General features: G+C 37.3%; 1 protein-coding gene across 4 annotated transcripts in view; it reads left to right on the top strand.

The window, feature by feature from the left end:
* Positions 1–19,562, top strand: part of FMN1 (formin 1) — a 121,512-nt gene that overhangs the window by 67,566 nt on the left and 34,384 nt on the right. For all 4 annotated transcript variants that reach the window (XM_072428953.1, XM_072428955.1, XM_072428952.1 and 1 more), the window contains 3 exons: positions 6,242–6,972; positions 7,508–7,667; positions 14,814–14,901. In XM_072428953.1, the coding sequence (XP_072285054.1) occupies positions 6,242–6,972; positions 7,508–7,667; positions 14,814–14,901 (979 nt within the window). The remainder of the gene's footprint in view (positions 1–6,241; positions 6,973–7,507; positions 7,668–14,813; positions 14,902–19,562) is intronic.

Below are 19,562 nucleotides of genomic sequence, written 5' to 3'. Positions count from 1 at the left end.
AGCGAGACGAATTCAGAATTTATCCACGTTTATATTGGGTAGATTGGCAGGGTTTGTAAAAACAAAATTTTATTTGACAATCAATGTATTTATAAAAAGAGATGTGTTTGTATATCTCCTGATTACAGTTGGATAAAGCCCCATGATTCTGTTGATGTGTAGATATTTATTTTAATTTGTTTTAATTTTTGCTAAATTCTTTGATAATGTTTTTCTGGGCCCTATTTCAGATTTCCACTTACAGATCTTTATAAAAGCAGAGTTGCAAATGTTTTTCTCATTGTTATAGAGCTTTTTGTGTTGGAGTTAAACAAGTTATTTGTATTTTTTTTGTCCCTTTTCTAATTTGGAACATACAATAACAATTTAATCATTCTTCTCTTTTCTTTAGTAATAAGTAATTTTTTTTTATCTGGTAATCCAGCTGGTTACAGCTTTTCCTGTTGCAGGTTGACAACTCTAAGCAACTGCTTTGGAAGAGGCAGTGTTTCTGTATTGTTTAGGACAATGGCTCAAGGTACTGAAGCCAAATACAACCAAGCAGCTAGCATTTTGCATGTAGTTTGCTAAAAGTGTATAATAAACAATTTCTATGCTTTTGTTAACTTAATTTCACGATCACCTGCAACTGCTCCTCAGCCACTCACTATTTATTCATACTTCAATAACCTTTCCCTTATGGCTGATGGTGACATCCCCTATGTTATATTTATTATTACTAAACAGGATTTATATAGCGCCAACATATTATTTTGCTCTGTACATTAAATGCGTGCAAATGACAGACGAATACAGATAGTGACACAGGAGGAGAGGATCCTGTCCCGAAGAGCCTACAAATTTAAGTAAATGTGTTTAAAAATGGTCAGTCTCTGTCCAGTTCAGTGGTCCTCAACTTTGACCCACTCCTATTAAGTTATTTATCTTCTGACTTCAAGCATAACATAGATGGGTTTAATAGCAGGCTGCTAAAACTAGAATATATGTTCTTGCTATTATCTGATCATAACTAGTTTGACACTTTGTTAAAGATACTTTGTAACCTAAAACAAACATATATGTACAATACAGTACAGCATATGTAGTATGTCAGTCAGGTGTATGTAAGGTATGTTGTGTATTTTTATGCATATTTCTGACTACTACATATGACTTATTACATACTTGTGTTAATGACACTCTGTAATGTATAATATGTACTTAATGCTGCACTCAAATCACCTAGTAAAGTGAAGTGGTCAGGAGTATGTAATAGTACAGAGTTCAGGGCTCGTGAATATGTAATGTATACCCCATGATGTAGAATGCAGTGCTCAGGTGTATGTAACATACAATCTAGTATACACAGTACAGTGGCAATAAATATGTAAGATAACTGTCATCATATAGTGTATGATAATCAGGGGTATGTAGTGTACACAATATGTTGCTTGGTCCTGAATTTTATACCAATATACTTTGCTTTATGTTGTAAGTGGCACACTGGACTACAGCAATTCTACAGAGGAAGAGCACCTAACACAGTACAGTACTGGCATTCCATAAAAAAGAAAAAAAAATTAAACTGTATTTATACAGCATCAAAAAAATTATGCAGCGCTGTACATTAAATAGGGGTTGCAAATGACAGACATACCAACATGACATGGGGAGGACCCTGCCCAGAAGAACAACTGAACGAATAATCTACAAAACAGATTTTGGTGTATCAATTTTCTTCTGGAATATCCGAGGAATTCAAAGGCCTAAGAGCTATCTGCCACATGTCCTGTTTGTAATTGTGTCAAATGAAGTACGTATTCTGACTCATGTTAATTGTTCTGCATTAGGCAAGAGGTAATTTTTTCTGCTGCCAGTATTGCACCCCTTTCAAGAGTGCAATGCTTTTGAAAGGAAAAACTCCATTTCCATGGCTCTTTTTCTGGTGACCCCAAAATGTTTGCCTAGATTGCTTTGTGTTATGTGAAACCCTTGGCTCATTGGTATCTGACTTGTATGTGGATGTCTTTCTCTCAACCAAACCTGTCCTGAAGAATTGGTTGCTATGTTTTCTGAACAGAAAATGGTTACTTGTCTTAATTCTGACCAGATGCAAGTTGTTTAGTCTCTTGCCAAGTGCCAGATAGACATTATTAATTGAGGGCAATTTGATGATGATGAGAAGGGCCCGCAGAATTACCATTTAATGACCCGTGCCACGTTACATAGCTTTTCTTTTTGTTTCCAGCCTGCACACAAATAAAATTGCTGTATGACTACAAAACATTATTAAGGAAAATATGATGCGTTAAGTCTTAAAAAATAAAGCGAAAAAATGCTAAAAGGCATTTTATCAGCCATCGGTTTCATCTGTTCTCCAGATTCTTAGTAAGTTGACTTGTTAGAACAAGAGTGATTAACTTTAGTTGAACATTTACAATATGGAAAATAAAATGTTTTTGTGCTGCCTTGTTTTTATGCAGTGCTGCCAATGTATACAACTGAGCACATGGCTGAATTCAGATACAAAAGATCTTGGGTGCACATAGTTTATCATTCAGGTCATTAGTTTATTCTTTGTTTGTTGCCTTGCAAGGCCTTATTGGCAACAAAATGCTAGGCTGCACGTACTCAGTGAGATGCACTTTAATTTTTGCAGAAGAAGCAGAGTTACAGAGTTTATTTAACCTAGGATTTACATGGAATTAAAATTTTGTAGTGCATAGGATGCTGAAAAAATGTTCTTTTAATGTTAAATACAAAAATAGATCCGTAATACATAAAGAAAGAAGCTCCTTGCTTTTGCTAGAACCAGTTTGGCTACTGTAAAAATAAACTGGAGCATTCGAAACTGGGAAAATGTGCAATTGTCAGGCTTAACATTTAACAAAGTGACCTTGGGGTCTTTGGGTATGGATTTGCCCAGCACCGTATACGCCAGCTGGTAAGCTGCTATCCAATATCATTGTATCTTAGAACATTCCCACCAGATGTGGAACAACATTACCATAGAAGAGCAGCCGCGAAAACATGTATCCGTGTCAGTTAACTTGCATAACCTTGCAGATACCATATACTATCTCATAAGGAGCTTATAATTGGCTTCTATCGTAGAGCTGTTGGAAGAGCTCTGTTCTGCCATTGCTCAGAATCTAGCTCACTCTGTAGGTCTTTTTGCCATTTATTTACATAAGTGTGTGGATTAGAGGCTTAACTGGACAGCCAAGCCATATATAACCCTAATGTTGCCTTTAGGGCAAGAAAGGAGTCTGCAGATACTTTCAAAAAAAGTCTGAGCAAATTGGCAACCTTCCTACAGGATACACTAATGAAACGTTTAATCTGCAGGTATCGAAAATTCTTAGAGGTTATTTTCATAGGTATTCTGTAAGGATGCAAAAGATTTTGGTCCCTGCAGTGACAACAATCATATATTTTGTGTATGTCATGTACCTTCCATCAACTAAACTCTGCATGATTTGAGTAACCTCGCAGGAAATCAGGATTGTGCAAGATCGATGCTAGGGGAGCATGAGGTAACATCAGGTCCCTCCGACCTCTTGTGCCTATCCCATAATAGTAATAAAGTCGTTAGAAATATGGGGAACTGAATGTCCCCCTGCCTGCTTAAGTTGAAAAAGTGATTTTTTGGAAATGAGCGGCCTCCCTTTGCCCCCAAATAAACTGTAGTTTAAGCCTTTGTATTATCCTTAAATAGTGGGAGGGAACTGAGATGGGTAGCAGATAGAAGCAGTAAAGGAATTTGGCCAGTATTGTCATCTTTACCGCCTCCTATGTGCCCAAACCATGATATCTGGCACTTTTTCCACAACACTAAGAGCAGTTTAGCTTGCTTTAGTAATGGTGGGTAGTTTGCCTCATAAAGGGTTACATAAGAGGCTGTAACATATATTTCCAGGTACAGCAATTTGAAGGATTTCCATCTAAAGGGAAAGGACTCCTTGACCTGAGTAACAACAACAAAGTCTGCAAGGTTAATATTCCAAGCACTTGTTCTGGTTTACATGGAGCCCTGACATCTCTAGATGAGACCAGGATTGCTAAGAGATTAGGTAGTAATCATCAGCAAATAGGCTTGTTTTATGGTATTAACCAGCCCGTTCAAAGCATTTAATATCTGAGTGGTTGGGTGTCGTAGGGCCAGTGGCTTAATGGCTAACGCAAACCGCAATGGTTACAGCAGGCAACCCTGCCTTGTTCCCCTTGAAATATCAAACACAACAGAGCAAAACCCCAGATATTGAATAAAGCTCTGTGGGTATGTATACAGAGCTTTAAACCTCTAACATTGGGAACCAAAACCTCATTTTTGCAGCACAAACCATAAATAAAGGCCAAAGAACACGATTGGTAGCTTGAAATCTTTGGATGAAGCCCACCTGATTTCTACCAATAAGGTTGCTTATACACTTGCTTAACCGAGAAGTCAAGATATTGGTTAAAATTTTAGCGTTCAGGTTCAGAAGGGCTTTAGTTGGACCACATTGAAGTGTCAACATCTGGTTTGGGATGCATGCAGATCGCAGCAATAATCCCTGTTTGTTTGCAGTGTATCGCTGCCCATTACTCCTCCTTTCAAGCACCTGGTTGAAAAAGTTGATGAGGAGGGTAGGAAGAGTATCGGCAAATTTCACATTATAGTGGTCTGACAAACCCGTCCAGTCCTTGATGCTTCTGTAGCTTTAGAAACTTCACAACTACAGTGGTTTCGGCTATGGTAACCTTGGCTTTGAGCTGTATGAAAAGTATTGGGAAAGTTTGGTAAAGTAATGGAGGAAAAGGTTTCTGCTTTAGACAAATCAAATGTACCTTTGTCACTATACAGCTGAGCTAGATGTTTACAAAATTTGCCCAGTATGGCTGGGAGATTGCTAGTCATGTTAGGGCCTATTTTTAGTCTTATAGGTTGAATTGAAATTAAATCTCTGTAAGGTGTCTGGCTTGTTACCATTCACATAACACTTACTGTTTCACTGTATTGCAAAACAAATTAATCCAAATGCAGAAGTTTTCCCCATCCTAATCTTGTTGTGCTCTTTGTCCTGTAGGGGGCAATATTTAATTTCTTAATTGTTGTTTTCCTGGTCAGATAATTTTAGGATGTATAAACATACTATCATTTGTTCTATTCCTTTTCACCCAAACACAAGTTTAAATAAATTACAGTAATTGTCACACATACAGTTCTTGTGTTTATCTCGTTAGAATTTTAGGAATAAACCAAACAGTTTGGTGTTATTCTTTTTCAGGGACTTTTTGGTTTTTCAACTGCCCAAAAAATAAATCATTGGTTTTTGAGTAAATTTCAAAAACAAACAATTTATTCAAGTGGAAAACAGTTTAGCTTTTAAGGTCCTAATCGTTCTATAGCTCCATATATTTAGTTTTCTTTTAGGCTAACTTAGGTATGTTCAAGAGAATTGGAATGATTTTAAGTAAAACGTCAGGCAAATGTAAATCATTTTACATGTAGGTACATTGCATGCCTATACAAGAAAATAATACACGCATTTTTAAATACTAACCAAATATACTTTATTTGCCTAACATGGTTATTTATAATATAATGACCATGTCACAGTGCCCACCTTATCTAACACTACAAGGTTTATGTTTTTCACTTTTTAAACTCTTCATTGTTTTGGGGGCTCCGACAATAGGAATTATACCTCGTGGGTTCTATTGCATTCTTAATTATTTGCAGGTTTCTGCTTGGGTAAATATATAAAGGGTGGTGATTAAATTAATTTTAAACAGACTTCTTTAATTCTTACATATGTGCACATGATACATTTTAAATACCCATTTTCCAAACTGAATGCAACTTTTTTTTTCATGTTTAAAAAAGTTGGAAACCACGTTGATAAAAGTTTCCCAGGTAGAGAATGTAAATAGGACTGGCAGATATAGGTATCATAGGCTTTGCTAATTAGGTCTCAGTTTGTTTTGTAATCTTAGCCTGGCCAATTTACCAAGTATATCTACTGAGCATACAATGTGTTTGTGATGGTTGTTACTTAAATGTGCTTCTTATATATTTTGTGAAGGTTATTTTTACAGTGCTGGTACCTGGTAAACACTGGGTAATAATTACTTGACTTCAATTTTGAGATTGCCATATGTTATAAATGTTTATAGTAATTTTGTGCTGGTAAACCTTACTGTCAAAGTTATCAATATTGTGACACAACACCTTGCTATAGTTGTTCATAAAAGGTGTTCATGTATGTTTTTTCTGCAGACACAGTTTGAAGTGGAAATATTTAATGTTCGTGGAGAACAGGCTGTTCAGGTTACACAGCTAGAAGAAGCTATTCAGAGCTTGCAAAAGGAACTGGAGAATCGGTTGAATAAGGGAAAAGGAGAAACCTGTGATGTCTGTGTTTCTACTGAAGATGAGAACCACCCAAAAACCTTCCGTAGCGTTTTTATCCAGACTGACAGGGACACATTTCTTAAACCCAGCGACGAGGACAACAACATTCAAAAGAGCAGTCAAATAGTCCCTAAGAAGCTCAATATACCATCACTGATTCAGAGCTTGACTAGTCCCACAGAATCTCAGGAAACATCTTTGAGTGTGCCTCTTTCACCTACCTCTTTATCAAATTCTGGCTCAATTCCACCTCCACCTCCACCTCCTCCTCCTCCTCCTCCTCCTCCTCCTCTCCCTTTTTTGGGAGGTCCTACACCACCTCCGCCCCCTCCTTTACCAGGTTTTGTACCTCTACCACCAGGCTCGGGACCTCCTCCACCCCCTCCACCTCCTTTTCCAGGCTCTGGTCCTCCACCGCCTCCAGGCTCTGGCCCACCTCCCCCACCACCACCCCCAGGCTTTATTCCTCCACCTCCTGGTCCAGGATCCTTCTTTGGTGGGCTTTTGTCAAAGGAAGCCCCTCGCAAGCCCCTATTGGAGCCTAAGTGCCCAATGAAGCCGCTGTACTGGACAAGGATTCAAATTAAAAGTAACAGGTAATATAGAAAAAAAATGATTGGTGCGCTATTCTTTAAAGCTTGCATTGAGGTAGGGTGGTTTTGCAAGTTCACAGAAGAAAGGTTTCCTAGCAAATGCCCCATTGACTGGGACCTGACCTCATTTTAGGGGTTTTGGCTTTACACTTACCCATGTATGTCTTACTGTGGTGCACAACAGCATTGCCATTTATTCTCAACTTTAATAAATGTAGTGAGCAAATATACCTGCCATGACCCACAAAGCATGTATTAAAAACAGGTGTGTTACCTTGTGATGTGTTTAAATTTGGACTGATATGCATTTTAGTTTATGCATGCATGTTAAGAACCCAATAAAATACATAGACAACGTTTCTAGATATTGTCACCTTTAATATATGCTCCCAGGTAAAGGTAAGGTGAATTCTTTGAAAGAATAAACTAAATGAATTCTTTAAAATAGGCATTCAACATGTTTTCAAAAATTATAGATGTTCACATAAAATGATAAATAGATCGTTAAAGAGGTACTGTATATATTTTATTTTTCTAGCAACCCAAAAAGTAACATTGAGCTTTCCTTGTGGGAAACACTGAAAGAGCCAGATATAGCAGACACCAAAGAATTTGAGGACCTGTTTGGTAAAGCCAGTGTTCAACAAAAGAAAAAGCCTCTCTCAGAATCGTATGAAAAGAAAACCAAAGCAAAAAAGGTACTTTTATTTTATTTTTATTTTTTTTTGCTTATTTTTAGAACACAATTGAAGATTAAAAAAACATTTTACTTTATGCTAAGTGGGACTGAAGTAAGGGAAAAAGGAAAAAAACATTATATATGGGTAACCACATTACATTGTGAACAATCACTTTCCAAAGCTGTGGCATCCTCTGCAGTCCTTGAGCTTTTTTTTTTTTTTTCCCATAGTGCAGTTGCCTCCTTAAAACAGAAGTTTACTAAGCAATTGTGTAAGCTGCCCTTTGGTTAGGACCTGGTTAGTTTTTTTTAGTTTAGAAGTTAATGTAAATGTGACACAACTTCATGTTTTTTGGTGTGGGTTTGATCTTACTAAAACAAAAAGATTAACTTTACATATTTGCAGTTCGCATTTCCTTAGAATGAGTTCAGCAATGGCAGTTAATCTCCAAATTCATGTCCATTTTAAGTTATCTAATTTATTTAGGTGAATCTTTATTAATCCCCTGTACACATTTGTTAAATTGAAATGTGGGGGAGCCCAGGAATTGCACTCTGCACCACAAAGTTAATAGAATTTGCCCAACTTTTAGCAGTTGGAGTAAGGCATGTGCCCAAACCTCCCTGCTTCTGCAGCGGAAGTAGGGTGTGGTTAGGAGCAATTACATATGTTTCTAGCCAAGGAAAACTTTGTTGTTTGGGCTGTTTTTCACTGTATAATAAATATTCAGTTGGCTAAATTCACAGAGGCTAGACCACCCATTTTAACTTGTGCTTGAAATCAGTCAGTTAAACTATTTGGGCATTGAGAATGAAATCTTACACACCCAGATGTTTGGCATCCTTGCTGAACATTCTGATTGTGCAGATGAAAAAAATGTTGCATATTGACAGCAAAAATTTTTACGATTTGAATGAATTTTCCTCTTCATGTAAGGAAGTGAGAAATTAAAAATTATTTTAACAATAGTTTGACCATTTATTTGGGGTCTGTTTTAGACATTGGTGGACCCAGTGCAAGCTTCTCTTTGGACGCTCCCTCCTCAAAGAAATAGACTGTACAGTTGGGTTTAGTGGCTGCAAAAAGACACTTTCATAGCAACCATAAAAATTTGTGGCATTTGTTTAAATAAATACACTTAAAAACAAATTTCCAGCTAAGCAACTGAATACTGATTGATTAAGATCTACTTACTCAGTACTAAGTTTCACAATTTTTTATTTTTTTTTATAATACACCATCTGAGTGAATCAGTCCACCTAAGCAGGCCTTCACAATTTACCAACCTTCATTCTGATTGGTTAGGTGTCAAAAACCAAACAACTGAGGACCGACACAGTGGTTGCAGCCAGATCGGGAGATGGCAATATTATGTAACATGCCAAATTATAGATGTCATAGAGCAGGGGTGTCAAACTGAAATACACAGAGGGCCAAAATAAAATCTTAGACAAAGTTGCGGGCCAACCTTGAAATTTATTTAAAAAATTGAGGAAAATTTTCCTTCTCTTTAGATTTAAACCCCTTTCATATGGAAACAGAGGTTTTGCTTTAACATTCAATCTGGAACAAGCCTATAATAAAGAAAGAGGCATATTTTTTTTACTTTTTTATTTAAGAAAAAATCTTATGCCTCTTTCTCCATTTGTAGCCTTCTGAGTTAAATTTCAAAAGTAGCCTTTTTGCACAGGCAAACAACAATAACAATATTCTTCTATGAAAATCCAACCATTCAAGTCCATGCCTTGGAGTAGCAAGGAAAAGTACAGCTGAGGGGGAGTGCTGGAAATGCCAGATGCGGCCAATGCCGGGCTAAATCTTTTGAGTGGCCTGCTGCTGAAACTCCCTCTTCATTGAAATAGTGCCGCTACCAAAATTCCCAGCATTATTTGCCTCTGTAAAACAGTTCAATATGGAGCCACGCATAGGCAGAGAGCACGCTGGTCTATAGACCCGAGTGATGCCAGGAATTGTAGTAGCGGCGCTATTTCAATGCAGCGGCGGGCCAGCTGCAGTTCATCTTTAGGATTCCTTTGGGGCCCAAAAAAAATGGATGTTGGGAACCAGATTTGGCCCCGGGTCAGAGTTTGACGCCCCTGGCATGGGGCCTCTATGTAGTAACATGGCACACACACAAATTTTAAAGCAAAGAAAATGGTCAAAGCATCTAACATGCTTTGGTGATTGTTCTATTTAATCATTGTGTTTGTGTTCAAATCCTCCTCTGCCAAAAAAACAAATTGACATCATTGATGGATTGACTCCACAAGACTAAAGGTGTCCTATTTTATCCGACACTGAAACGTTTGCAGCAGATCCTTGAAAGTAGTACTTTATTTAGATTTGAAAAGGCAGACTTTTTATTGCAGTAGATCAGAGGTCAGCAAACTTTTTTGGCCACTAGGCCATTTAGGAGGTAGGCAGGTGCACACTAGGCCGGACTCACTCGAGTCCCGCCCTAATGACGCCGCCTCCCACCAGGAACACCCCCTGAAGGGAAATCCCTTTTCTTCTGCAATGCATACAGAGGAGAGGGAATGTTCCCTATTTACCCCAGCGGCGGAAGTGTTAACGCCGGCCACGGTAAATAGGGAAGAGAGCCACAACATGGAGGCTTAAGAGCCACATGCGGCCCTGGCTCCAGTAGTTTGTTCCAGATCTGCCATGACATTAGGCCGGATCGGCCATGGGCCATTAGGCCAGATCAAACTACCTGCTAGGCCGTATCTGGCCTAAAGGCGGGAGTCTGCCTACCTCTGCAGGAGATGGTACTTTGCCTAAAGAATTCTTTCCTGGATGCACTGCTAAGTTTTGCCAAGCCAGCTGGCTCATATATTCTGGATATTATGGAATTACATAACAGAAGCATATGTAGAGCAAAGTACCCAAAGAAACGTATGTGTTTCTTTCATGACTGGTTTTAAGAAATTGGTGGTAGTTACTGTGTAGTGCATTGTCGGTCTTCAATTCATTAGTTCTATTGGTAAAACTGAGAGAATGTTTTGAATAATGTGTTGGCACTGTACAATTTGTGAATACAGTGATACTTATGTGTGAAGGTGTTGGGGTATAAAGGCTGTGTCCATCTCCACAGTCAGGTTATGTTGTCTTGCATTGATCTGTGTTGGTAGTCGAAGGATCTTAGCTTTCTGCCCTTGTCTTTGTAAATACATCAAGATTAAATGATTAAATTGAGGTTGGGAAAAAATGCTTAATACAGTCATCACTTGGGGACAGAAAATGGCTATTTACTGTTTGCTAGTAAAAAAAAATTAAAGTATCTGCAAATGGCTTTTCAATGTTCTTGATTCACACCTAACAACCTAACATTGGTGTTTAAAATATTTTTAATGTGGGAATAGTTTTTAATTGCTCTGATTAGTAAAATCATAAGGTGATATACTTTATTTGTAGTTGCAGAGCTGCTGTTTTAAATGTTCCCATTCATAGCTTGTTTATAGCTGTATATGAAAATGGCCATGACTAGACTTTCTCCCCTAGGTTAGGTGAATTTTGCATGCAACAACTTCACACAGTGCTATACAAAAATATGACGTTAGTGGCCACTTACCTTTTACAGTTCTTGCTCCTTCCTGTCTTCTCCTTGTATGTTCTAAAACTTTAGAACAGAAGAAGAAGGTGCACTTTCTTTTTCTTGTGACTGTATTTCTGTGATATGATTTTGGATTGTTTAAAACATTGTTTTTTCTTTTTTTTTTTTTTTTTTTACATAAATTGTGTTGTATAGTATGACAAAAGCAGAGCATGTGTTGGTATGGTACAAGTTGTGCTTACACACTAGGATGTGTTGTGAGAGATGATGAGTTGTGATCCATCACCATGCATCTGTCAGCACTGTGATTAACATATCAAAGCTCAAGACAGGGTTAGCATAACGGCCTCACTGGCGTCTTCTTCCCCTTGGATCTCCCTAATTGCTTGCATGTGTTTTGCAAGCATTGGAGGAGAAGGGACAAGGGTCCTGTGTCAGTGGAGAAAGATGTGTCACTAGAGCTTGACTAGAGACGGTCTCTGGAGAGAGTTTGTGGGAGAGGATCATTTGTAACCATAGCCTGGAGCCTGCAAATCATGAGCTGGAGTGAGGAATCGAATCTCCCTGTGCAAAGGCATTGATAATAGTGGCCAATCTGGCATATTATACATGTTAAGAGTCTGGGTATTAAATTATTTTTAAATGCTTTTCTGATATTATGGAGACCACAAAGGTGTAAAGAAATGTTATCCTGTTTTTTTACTTTGAAATCTTAATTTTTATGGTCTTGGACATAAAGGTAGCACTGTGCTATATGAGAGGCAAGAGGGGAATGTGTGAATCAAGATGCAGTCCAGTCATTCAAAATGCTCTCACTGCCATACTATGTGGTGAGATAGTAAATACATCAGTTTTTATATGTCAACTCTGTTGGAGAAATAGGCATGCAAAGATGACCTATTTCAAGCAAGATTCTGAGGTTGTTTAAAACTATAGGCTAGCTACCTATCACAGAATAAGAATTCACATAAGAACGGTTTACCTGTCAATAATTTGTATTTCTGTACACCAGGCCTGACACTTACACTGTTCTTTCTGGCAGGGCAAGAGATCTGATTTGTCACTGCTTACTAACAGGGGTTTTTATACAGAGTTGAAGTGTAGCAACTGATTACTGGGAGCTCCAGATTACCACTGGGCATTTATGGCATTTGCAAGCAGTTCAAGTTTTTTTAGGCATTTATGAAACCTCTAAAGCATTTGTCCATTGCTGTGATTTTCTTGCATATAAAATGGAGTATACAAAGCAGAAAATGTAATTTCTTTATACTTTGGGATCTCAAACTTTTCTCAAATGCATAATGTTTGACAGGGCAACATAATACTCTACGCAAAGCATCTCAAAACCACAATGTCCTCCGCTCTTTACAAATGCTTGAAAAACACCAATACAAAACGCCTGTTCAACCACAAATCTTGAATACCATTTTTCACACAAAAACAGTTCTTTATTTGGTAAGATCAGTAACTGCACCCATGGGGTCCAGTATTTTGTAAATAAATGGGGAGGGGGGGGGGGTGCACCTTATGGATCTATATGTTCTAACAGAGGGCTGTAATTTTCTTCCTACTGCCACTAATTGGATTTGACTTGCACGTCATGTTTGTTTTTCAGTGGCAAAGGAAAAGTAACTGCAATTTCTTACCATGAACACTCGGAATCCTAATGCCCAGAAGTTTTATTTCAAAATTAAACTACAAGTAAAGAGTAAATTGGCAGGGTAAAAATAAAAAAAGCATGAAGTCCCTGTGCATGGCAGCTTACAAGAAAATTAGGCATAATTTTCCAAATATTAAAACATTTGTTTCATAACAAATATAATTTAAGGCATGCGCGATTAGGATGTGTATTTTTGCACTGCAAATGCTTTATCAGGAAGAAAAAAATCATCAGGTACGTCATATGAGAAAGCTGAATGGATGTAGATGAAAGGTTGATTTCGAGCTGCCGGTCTAGCCTGGCACCACAGTGGTTAGTATTAGATAGCTCAGTCTGGACAGCAGAGCGTTAATGCTTCAGTCTTCTCTCCCAGAGGGCCCAGTCTCACGAGTAATTGTGACCATGTGTATTTATGTTTTAGAGACCTGAATATCTTGGCTGAGCATTACGTGGACTTCTCAAATATTTAGAATAAAAGGATTTTGGGTGTGGGGTGTTTATCACTCAAATATATTTTCCCTCATTTTCTTTTCCTCTGAATGTTTCTGTGTTTAGAGATGTTTACCCATTTATCACTGCCATGCTTTGTACAGAATTGTCTCACCACATTGGCTTGAGCCAATTTTACTACTGAATAGGTTAAGAATGCTCATGGTTGAAAGTGCCCATACCTACTATTAACACTAGATAATCTTTCCTTTTTGTAGCTTTTCAAGGTCTGTGTTGTGAGAGAACTTTTATTGAAGAAAATATCTTTACATAGTACAGGGATTTCCATGTTCGTTTTCTGCTTCCAATTTATTGACCTATTTATAGAGATTTTGATATTGGGCTGCTGGATTAACAAAGTTGTTCTGTTGTAGCAGTATTAAATTGTATTAAGTTTGCAGAACATTCTTTGCAGTCCTCATTCACACAGGGACCACCTCCTGAGTAGCAGTTAGGTGTCTATAAGGCCATGAAACTGACTTTCACTGAAACATTCCCTGGTGGAGAAACTCTCTGGTGTGTGGTTCAATGGCAGTAATTCTTCTTTACCAGGAAATATTTTAGTGAATAGTTGTGTTTTCAAACTTAAAACAATTTTATTAGTTGAAGCAGGTGAATGGAGGGGGAAGTATGCAGATAAACTAGTGAGCATCCCTTTTATGCCTAATGTCAAAAAAAAAGGTTGAGCACTTTGAAGACATTAACTGTAGACAGACTGATCAGTTCCATTGCTTGTTGAATTGACTTGAGTGGCTAAAGCTTCCAGTGCACACTGTGAGGATTTGAAGATTTCAGTAAGCACTTTCAGTACAGAAGAGCCTGGTGTTAATCTATAATGTAAATATTTTTAATTTATTTGCCAATAAATAACATAAACCTTGCTTATATAACTTACAACTACTAGAGCAAACTGTGTGCAAGTTATTTTTGTCCCGAGTGTGTGCACATTAGGTATGTTTCTGTATTGCTGTGATATAATATGATCTGGAATATGTTTTTGTAAGTGATCTATCAAACAATACATTCTGTGACTACTTATATTAGGGGTGTCCAAACTTTTTGCAAAGAGGGCCAGATTTGGTGAGGTGAAAATGTGTGGGGGCCGACCATTCAGTCTGACATTCTTTGAGCCTTAACAGTAAATGCAAATCCACTATTTTATGAAAATTTTATTGCAAATGGCATACTTTTCATTTCTTCACACAGAACCCAAATAAATCTAAACAGGCTTTTTAACCAAAATCACTCTGCCAAAATGGATGCATAGGTTTTCTTATTGTACCCTGACATTTTTTTAGGGGGTCTGGTCAAACGTGCACTGCCAAGCTTGACCACTTTTCTCATGCCGGTGAAAACCTGAACATGGGCCGCAATTGGCTCGCGGGCCGTACTTTGGACATGCCTGACTTATATGGTAAAATATCTGTAAACCTTATTACTTTATTGCTTGCTCTTTTTACAGATTATAAAGCTGCTAGATGCTAAAAGATCGCAGGCTGTAGGCATTCTAATATCAAGTTTACATTTGGATATGAAGGATATACAGCAAGGTAAGCAGCATTAAGGGATCTGTGCATGTACCTAAAAGTAGTGGGCTGTCTTTTGGGTAAAGTGGGGAGAGTGGGTGGTGAGCAATGCCCCCCAAAGAACTTGTTTGTGTACTCACTTTGACAAAGTTGCCTTTAACGTTTGCAATGCTCTAGCTTAGTCTGCTCCATGGCCCACACTATAGCAGCTACTGACATATTTTCTACTTCATCTTTATCCAGCATCATACAGATACCAGTACAGGCAACATGTGAAGTGCAGTGCACAGAGGGTGTGCAGTGCACTTCGCATGTCATCATAGGCAGTATAGGCCAAATAGAAAAAAATAAGTTAAGGATTTAAATGGTAGAAGAGACAAACTCTTTTAACAAAGAAAAAACACCACCTTCCAGCAGCGGTTTTGCTTACACTTCAATTCCACTTTTAAGTGAATTTGAAATCCTTATTTGTGAACGCACATGAAGCCAGTAAAATTTTAGGTTATCTGCATACTTAATTCATTTTTATTGACTGCAAAATTATTGGTAATGTTGAATCAGAATCACTGCTTAGTGCGTATTTACTAATGTATCTTTCGTTAAAAAAAAAAACAAAAAAAAGCTTAACAGAGCCATGGTTGTGCAGAACGTGCAGTTTGCCTTAATAATTAGAAGTTCTCCTAATCTAATTAACTACTTTAACTGCATCCTCACTGGTTAACAATAGTAACCACACAATGTGCTTCATATTCATGTTTGTGAGTATGTATGTATGTATGCAGGTTATTTATATGCATTTACAAATATATCGCAAATGTGCACACATTCAGCAACTGAATCTGCCCTGGAAGGTGTTCTGGAGGTGAGGTTTTGCAGCAGGATGCTTAAGGTTTATGAAATTGCATTTCTATCTTGTGTTCAGCAGTCTCCACACTATGTAGCATTAACTGTCCCCATAATAGAAAGTCTTTAACTGTTCAGTAGCAAGTTATGTGTGGAAGGTGCGTGTTCAGTCCTTGCCTACTGGATGCACCTCCATCTGCATCCTATTACTGCTGAACTGACCTCTGCCTTTGATGTTTAGTGCCTGTTAGTTCAAGGGGCACTTAAGTGGAAGTATTACTGTGGCTAGTATATGTTTTACATTGCTTTTCCCTCCAGTCCCTCTAGGAATTAGCACTCCTACCCCTTTGCTCTCTTGCTGCTCATTATTAAGGCTTTAGCTACTTTTTAATTAGTTTAACACATTGAGTTTGAAGGATTGTAGCTATACCCACTTGATCATGGAAGATCGCTGTGGGCCTCTTAACTCACCAATATCTTAATTTGTAGAATTTGTAAATATTGCTTGTTGCTTATAGAACTGTGTTTTCTAGTTTACATACATAAAAAAATAGTTTTTCCAGTCATTTATTGGAGATTTTTTACAATGCTTTCTTAACTGTTGAAAATGTTGACCCTAGCTACAATATATTCTATTTTATATGCTTGGTAGACCTGGAGAAATATGCAATGTAAAGATAATTTACCCTAATTGACCCAAATGATCTTATTTTACTGGTCTTACTGAAATCTGGAGGTTTGTTTTTTGTTTTTGTGGTTACTGCACTTTTCTAATTTTTTTCAACGTTTTGCTCTTTATAAAATGTGTATGAATTTTGCATAGGTTGCTTTTGTTTATAGATAATGGTCTGGACTAAATGGTTTTCTTTTCACATGCCTATCGCCAAAAGTTTTACTTTACATAAAAGGGTAGACAACCCTTTTACGTAAATTAAAATTACCACCTCCTTTTTTTTTTCTTTATCCCCCTTTAAAAAAAAAAAAAAAAAAAAGGGTGGGGGAAGCCCCTTTTCACCCTTTAAAACTGGTTACATCACCGAACTTGCACCTGTGAAGTGCGAGTTCGAAGAGCAATAAAGATGTACTTTTTCCGTGCCTGGAAGGTGGATCCCAGGACAGCACAGGACCTAATTGAGGACATCTCCTGCGGGATCGAGAGAATTAAAGTTAGAGTAGTGTGATTTTTTTTTTTTTTGTTCCCCTTTAATATCCTTACTAATATCGTGTTAACAGACCTCAATAGCATAAGATAGAAATTACACCCCAGACCTTTTGTTTTTCTTATTTCAGGTTTCTGTTAGAGATAAATAAAAAAAAATGGGCTGTTTTGTGCCCTTTCCTGTGTACAGCTTTCCTGCAGTATTGTCTTGTCAGGTAAAGCTTTAAAGCTTCCATTGTGATTCACCACCAGGGTGTCTGCATGATGGCCCGGGCTCAAAGGAAGTGGGTTCTGACTGTAATTCAACTTGGAAGAGATCAGCCAGCCAGAGTTTTGTGGGGGGGGGAGTCCTGCAGTTTGTTGCATTTTTAAACTACTGAGTAGTCTGTTTATATAATAAAAAAACTTTTTCTTTTACCCTTTGTGACATAAGTCTTATTTATATACAGTACTGACACTTGTTAGTCAGTTTTTGTTTGGAGAACTTAAATTCTTCACTATGAAGACATGAGAAATATGCTTCTGCAAGCACTGCACACAAATGAACCTTTTAAAATTTACTATTGGAGCCGTGAGCACAATATTTATCACCGTTTATAGAGTTCAGAAGCGTCTCCATCATGACACACAAGTTTAGCATTTTCAATAAACTACAAGTGCTTTCTTTCTAAATATTATTAAACCAGTCATACTAACATAGAGGATTCTCTGTATATGCAAATACATTTTGCATTCATAAATTAGCTTGAAAGTATCCATAGCTCCAGGAAACATGAAAAAATTTGGTTCTTAAAATATTTTTTGTTTGAAGATATCAGAGGTTAGTCATAAAGAAAGCTCAACTGACTGCATTTACCCTAGGCAATTAAAAATATGTGAAGTATTAAAATATTTATTTGACTTTTGTCACTTTCCTAAGATGTCTTACATAGTCCACAACGCTTTCTCACTTTGTTTATGAATAGTTTGTCCTTCCATTGTGTTCTGTTCCCATAAAAGTCAACTCTTTCACAGCTTTGTAAAGTCTAGTGTTTCGTGAACTGAGATAATTGATAAACCGACTCCATTGCATATTTTTATAATGTGATAAACTTTTATTTGTTTACTGTTCGCTATTCCCGGAAACCTTTTAAAACATATTCATACCCACTGAACTGCGCAATGTGCATAAATTCAGTAAAGGCATTTTGCAGAACTCAGAGCACAAAAATAGGGTTTCTTCACACCTAAATGGTGCCCCAACAGATTACATTTATTCAGTGGTAAGATGCAGTTTTTACCTAAGTTTTGTATGGCATTTTATTAAATTGTCCTCCCATTGCTAACATCCACAAATCGTTAAGCCACATCACCATTGGTACAGTCCAGTCTCTCTCCTGGCAAATTTCATTTCCATCACAAGACTTTCTCCGTAACCAAAGGCGCTCTTCTTTTTTTGGTTTTTGGAGTTGTATACGGAGTAGATCCATAGGTAGTAGGTACTTACAGATTTTTTGTTCACTGTGGTTTGTAGGAAAAACATTAGTAAAAAAACATGTTTTATAAATTTATTTTTTGTGGTGTTTATGCAAAAAAAGATATTTTTTTTTATAAATATACACTCATTCATTGAGGGATATCTACATTTGTATAAACATTTTTTAGTATAGTTTATTTCTGGGAGTCATGCCCTATTGCCCCATTTACACAATGGTATATTTAAGGTATTCTATCTTCTATGTTCAGTTTATGGGGTTTAGAGGTTCTTTAAAAGGGCATTGGCAAAATATCTCCAGTCAAAAAATAAAGCTTTGATCTCCAGTACAATCATAATCACATGATTTGTTGTCCCTTTGATAATGGTTCTAAGCGTAGCTAATGTAAAGAGAAAAGACTGAATTTCAGGCTTTTGACGTGCTCATCTTGACATTTTCAGGATTTTCTTTACAAATAAAACTGATGAATCTGGAACATTAACCTTTATACTGTATATCACAGAAACAGCAAATTTGTACTGCTGCTGAACTCGTTACAGGAGTGTTTATAAAGGCATTTTGTCTTCACAAATGCCTACCAGTTAAAATCCTCCTTTCTTTGCACAACTGCTCCTATTGTAGCAGTTAATTTTTATTTATTTATACAACTTTTATTTTTTTGCATATGGGTTTTTTAGTTACCCATCTACCCATTCTAGGAGAAATAGGTTTTATGTGACAAGAAACTAAGTTTCCATTTACAATCGAACAAATACTTTAAAAAAAAAAAAAAAGGCTATTTTCTAGTTCGTAAGCAAATTTATTCAGGACGCTACCTATGCTATCCAGTGAACATTGCTATTGAGCTAGAATCAGTATGTTCAATCTGAAGTTTGCACAGAAAGTTCAGTTAGATTAAAGAAAACAGGCAGGTTTTAATCTGATTTGTGGCTATGAAAAACATGCACATCACCAGATTACAAGCAAGAGGAACTACACGTTGGAGTTTGGCAAGGTAAGACCTGTAGGTATGGGAGGGGCATGAAAGTGTCGACATTGCCATTACCTCCTTATCACTGCCCTCTTTAGGCACACATAATCTTCACAAATGTTCTTCAAATGTACACCCAAAGTCAGGACTCTCCTCTGTTCTTGGGTTTGGACCACTAAATTACATGCCTCTGCTACCCCTAAGACCACAAGACTAATAATCCTCCTGATTCATACCA

This window comes from Pyxicephalus adspersus, chromosome 12, assembly GCF_032062135.1.
Source record: "Pyxicephalus adspersus chromosome 12, UCB_Pads_2.0, whole genome shotgun sequence".
NCBI lineage: Eukaryota > Metazoa > Chordata > Amphibia > Anura > Pyxicephalidae > Pyxicephalus > Pyxicephalus adspersus.
This window is presented reverse-complemented; position numbering and strand designations above follow the sequence as displayed.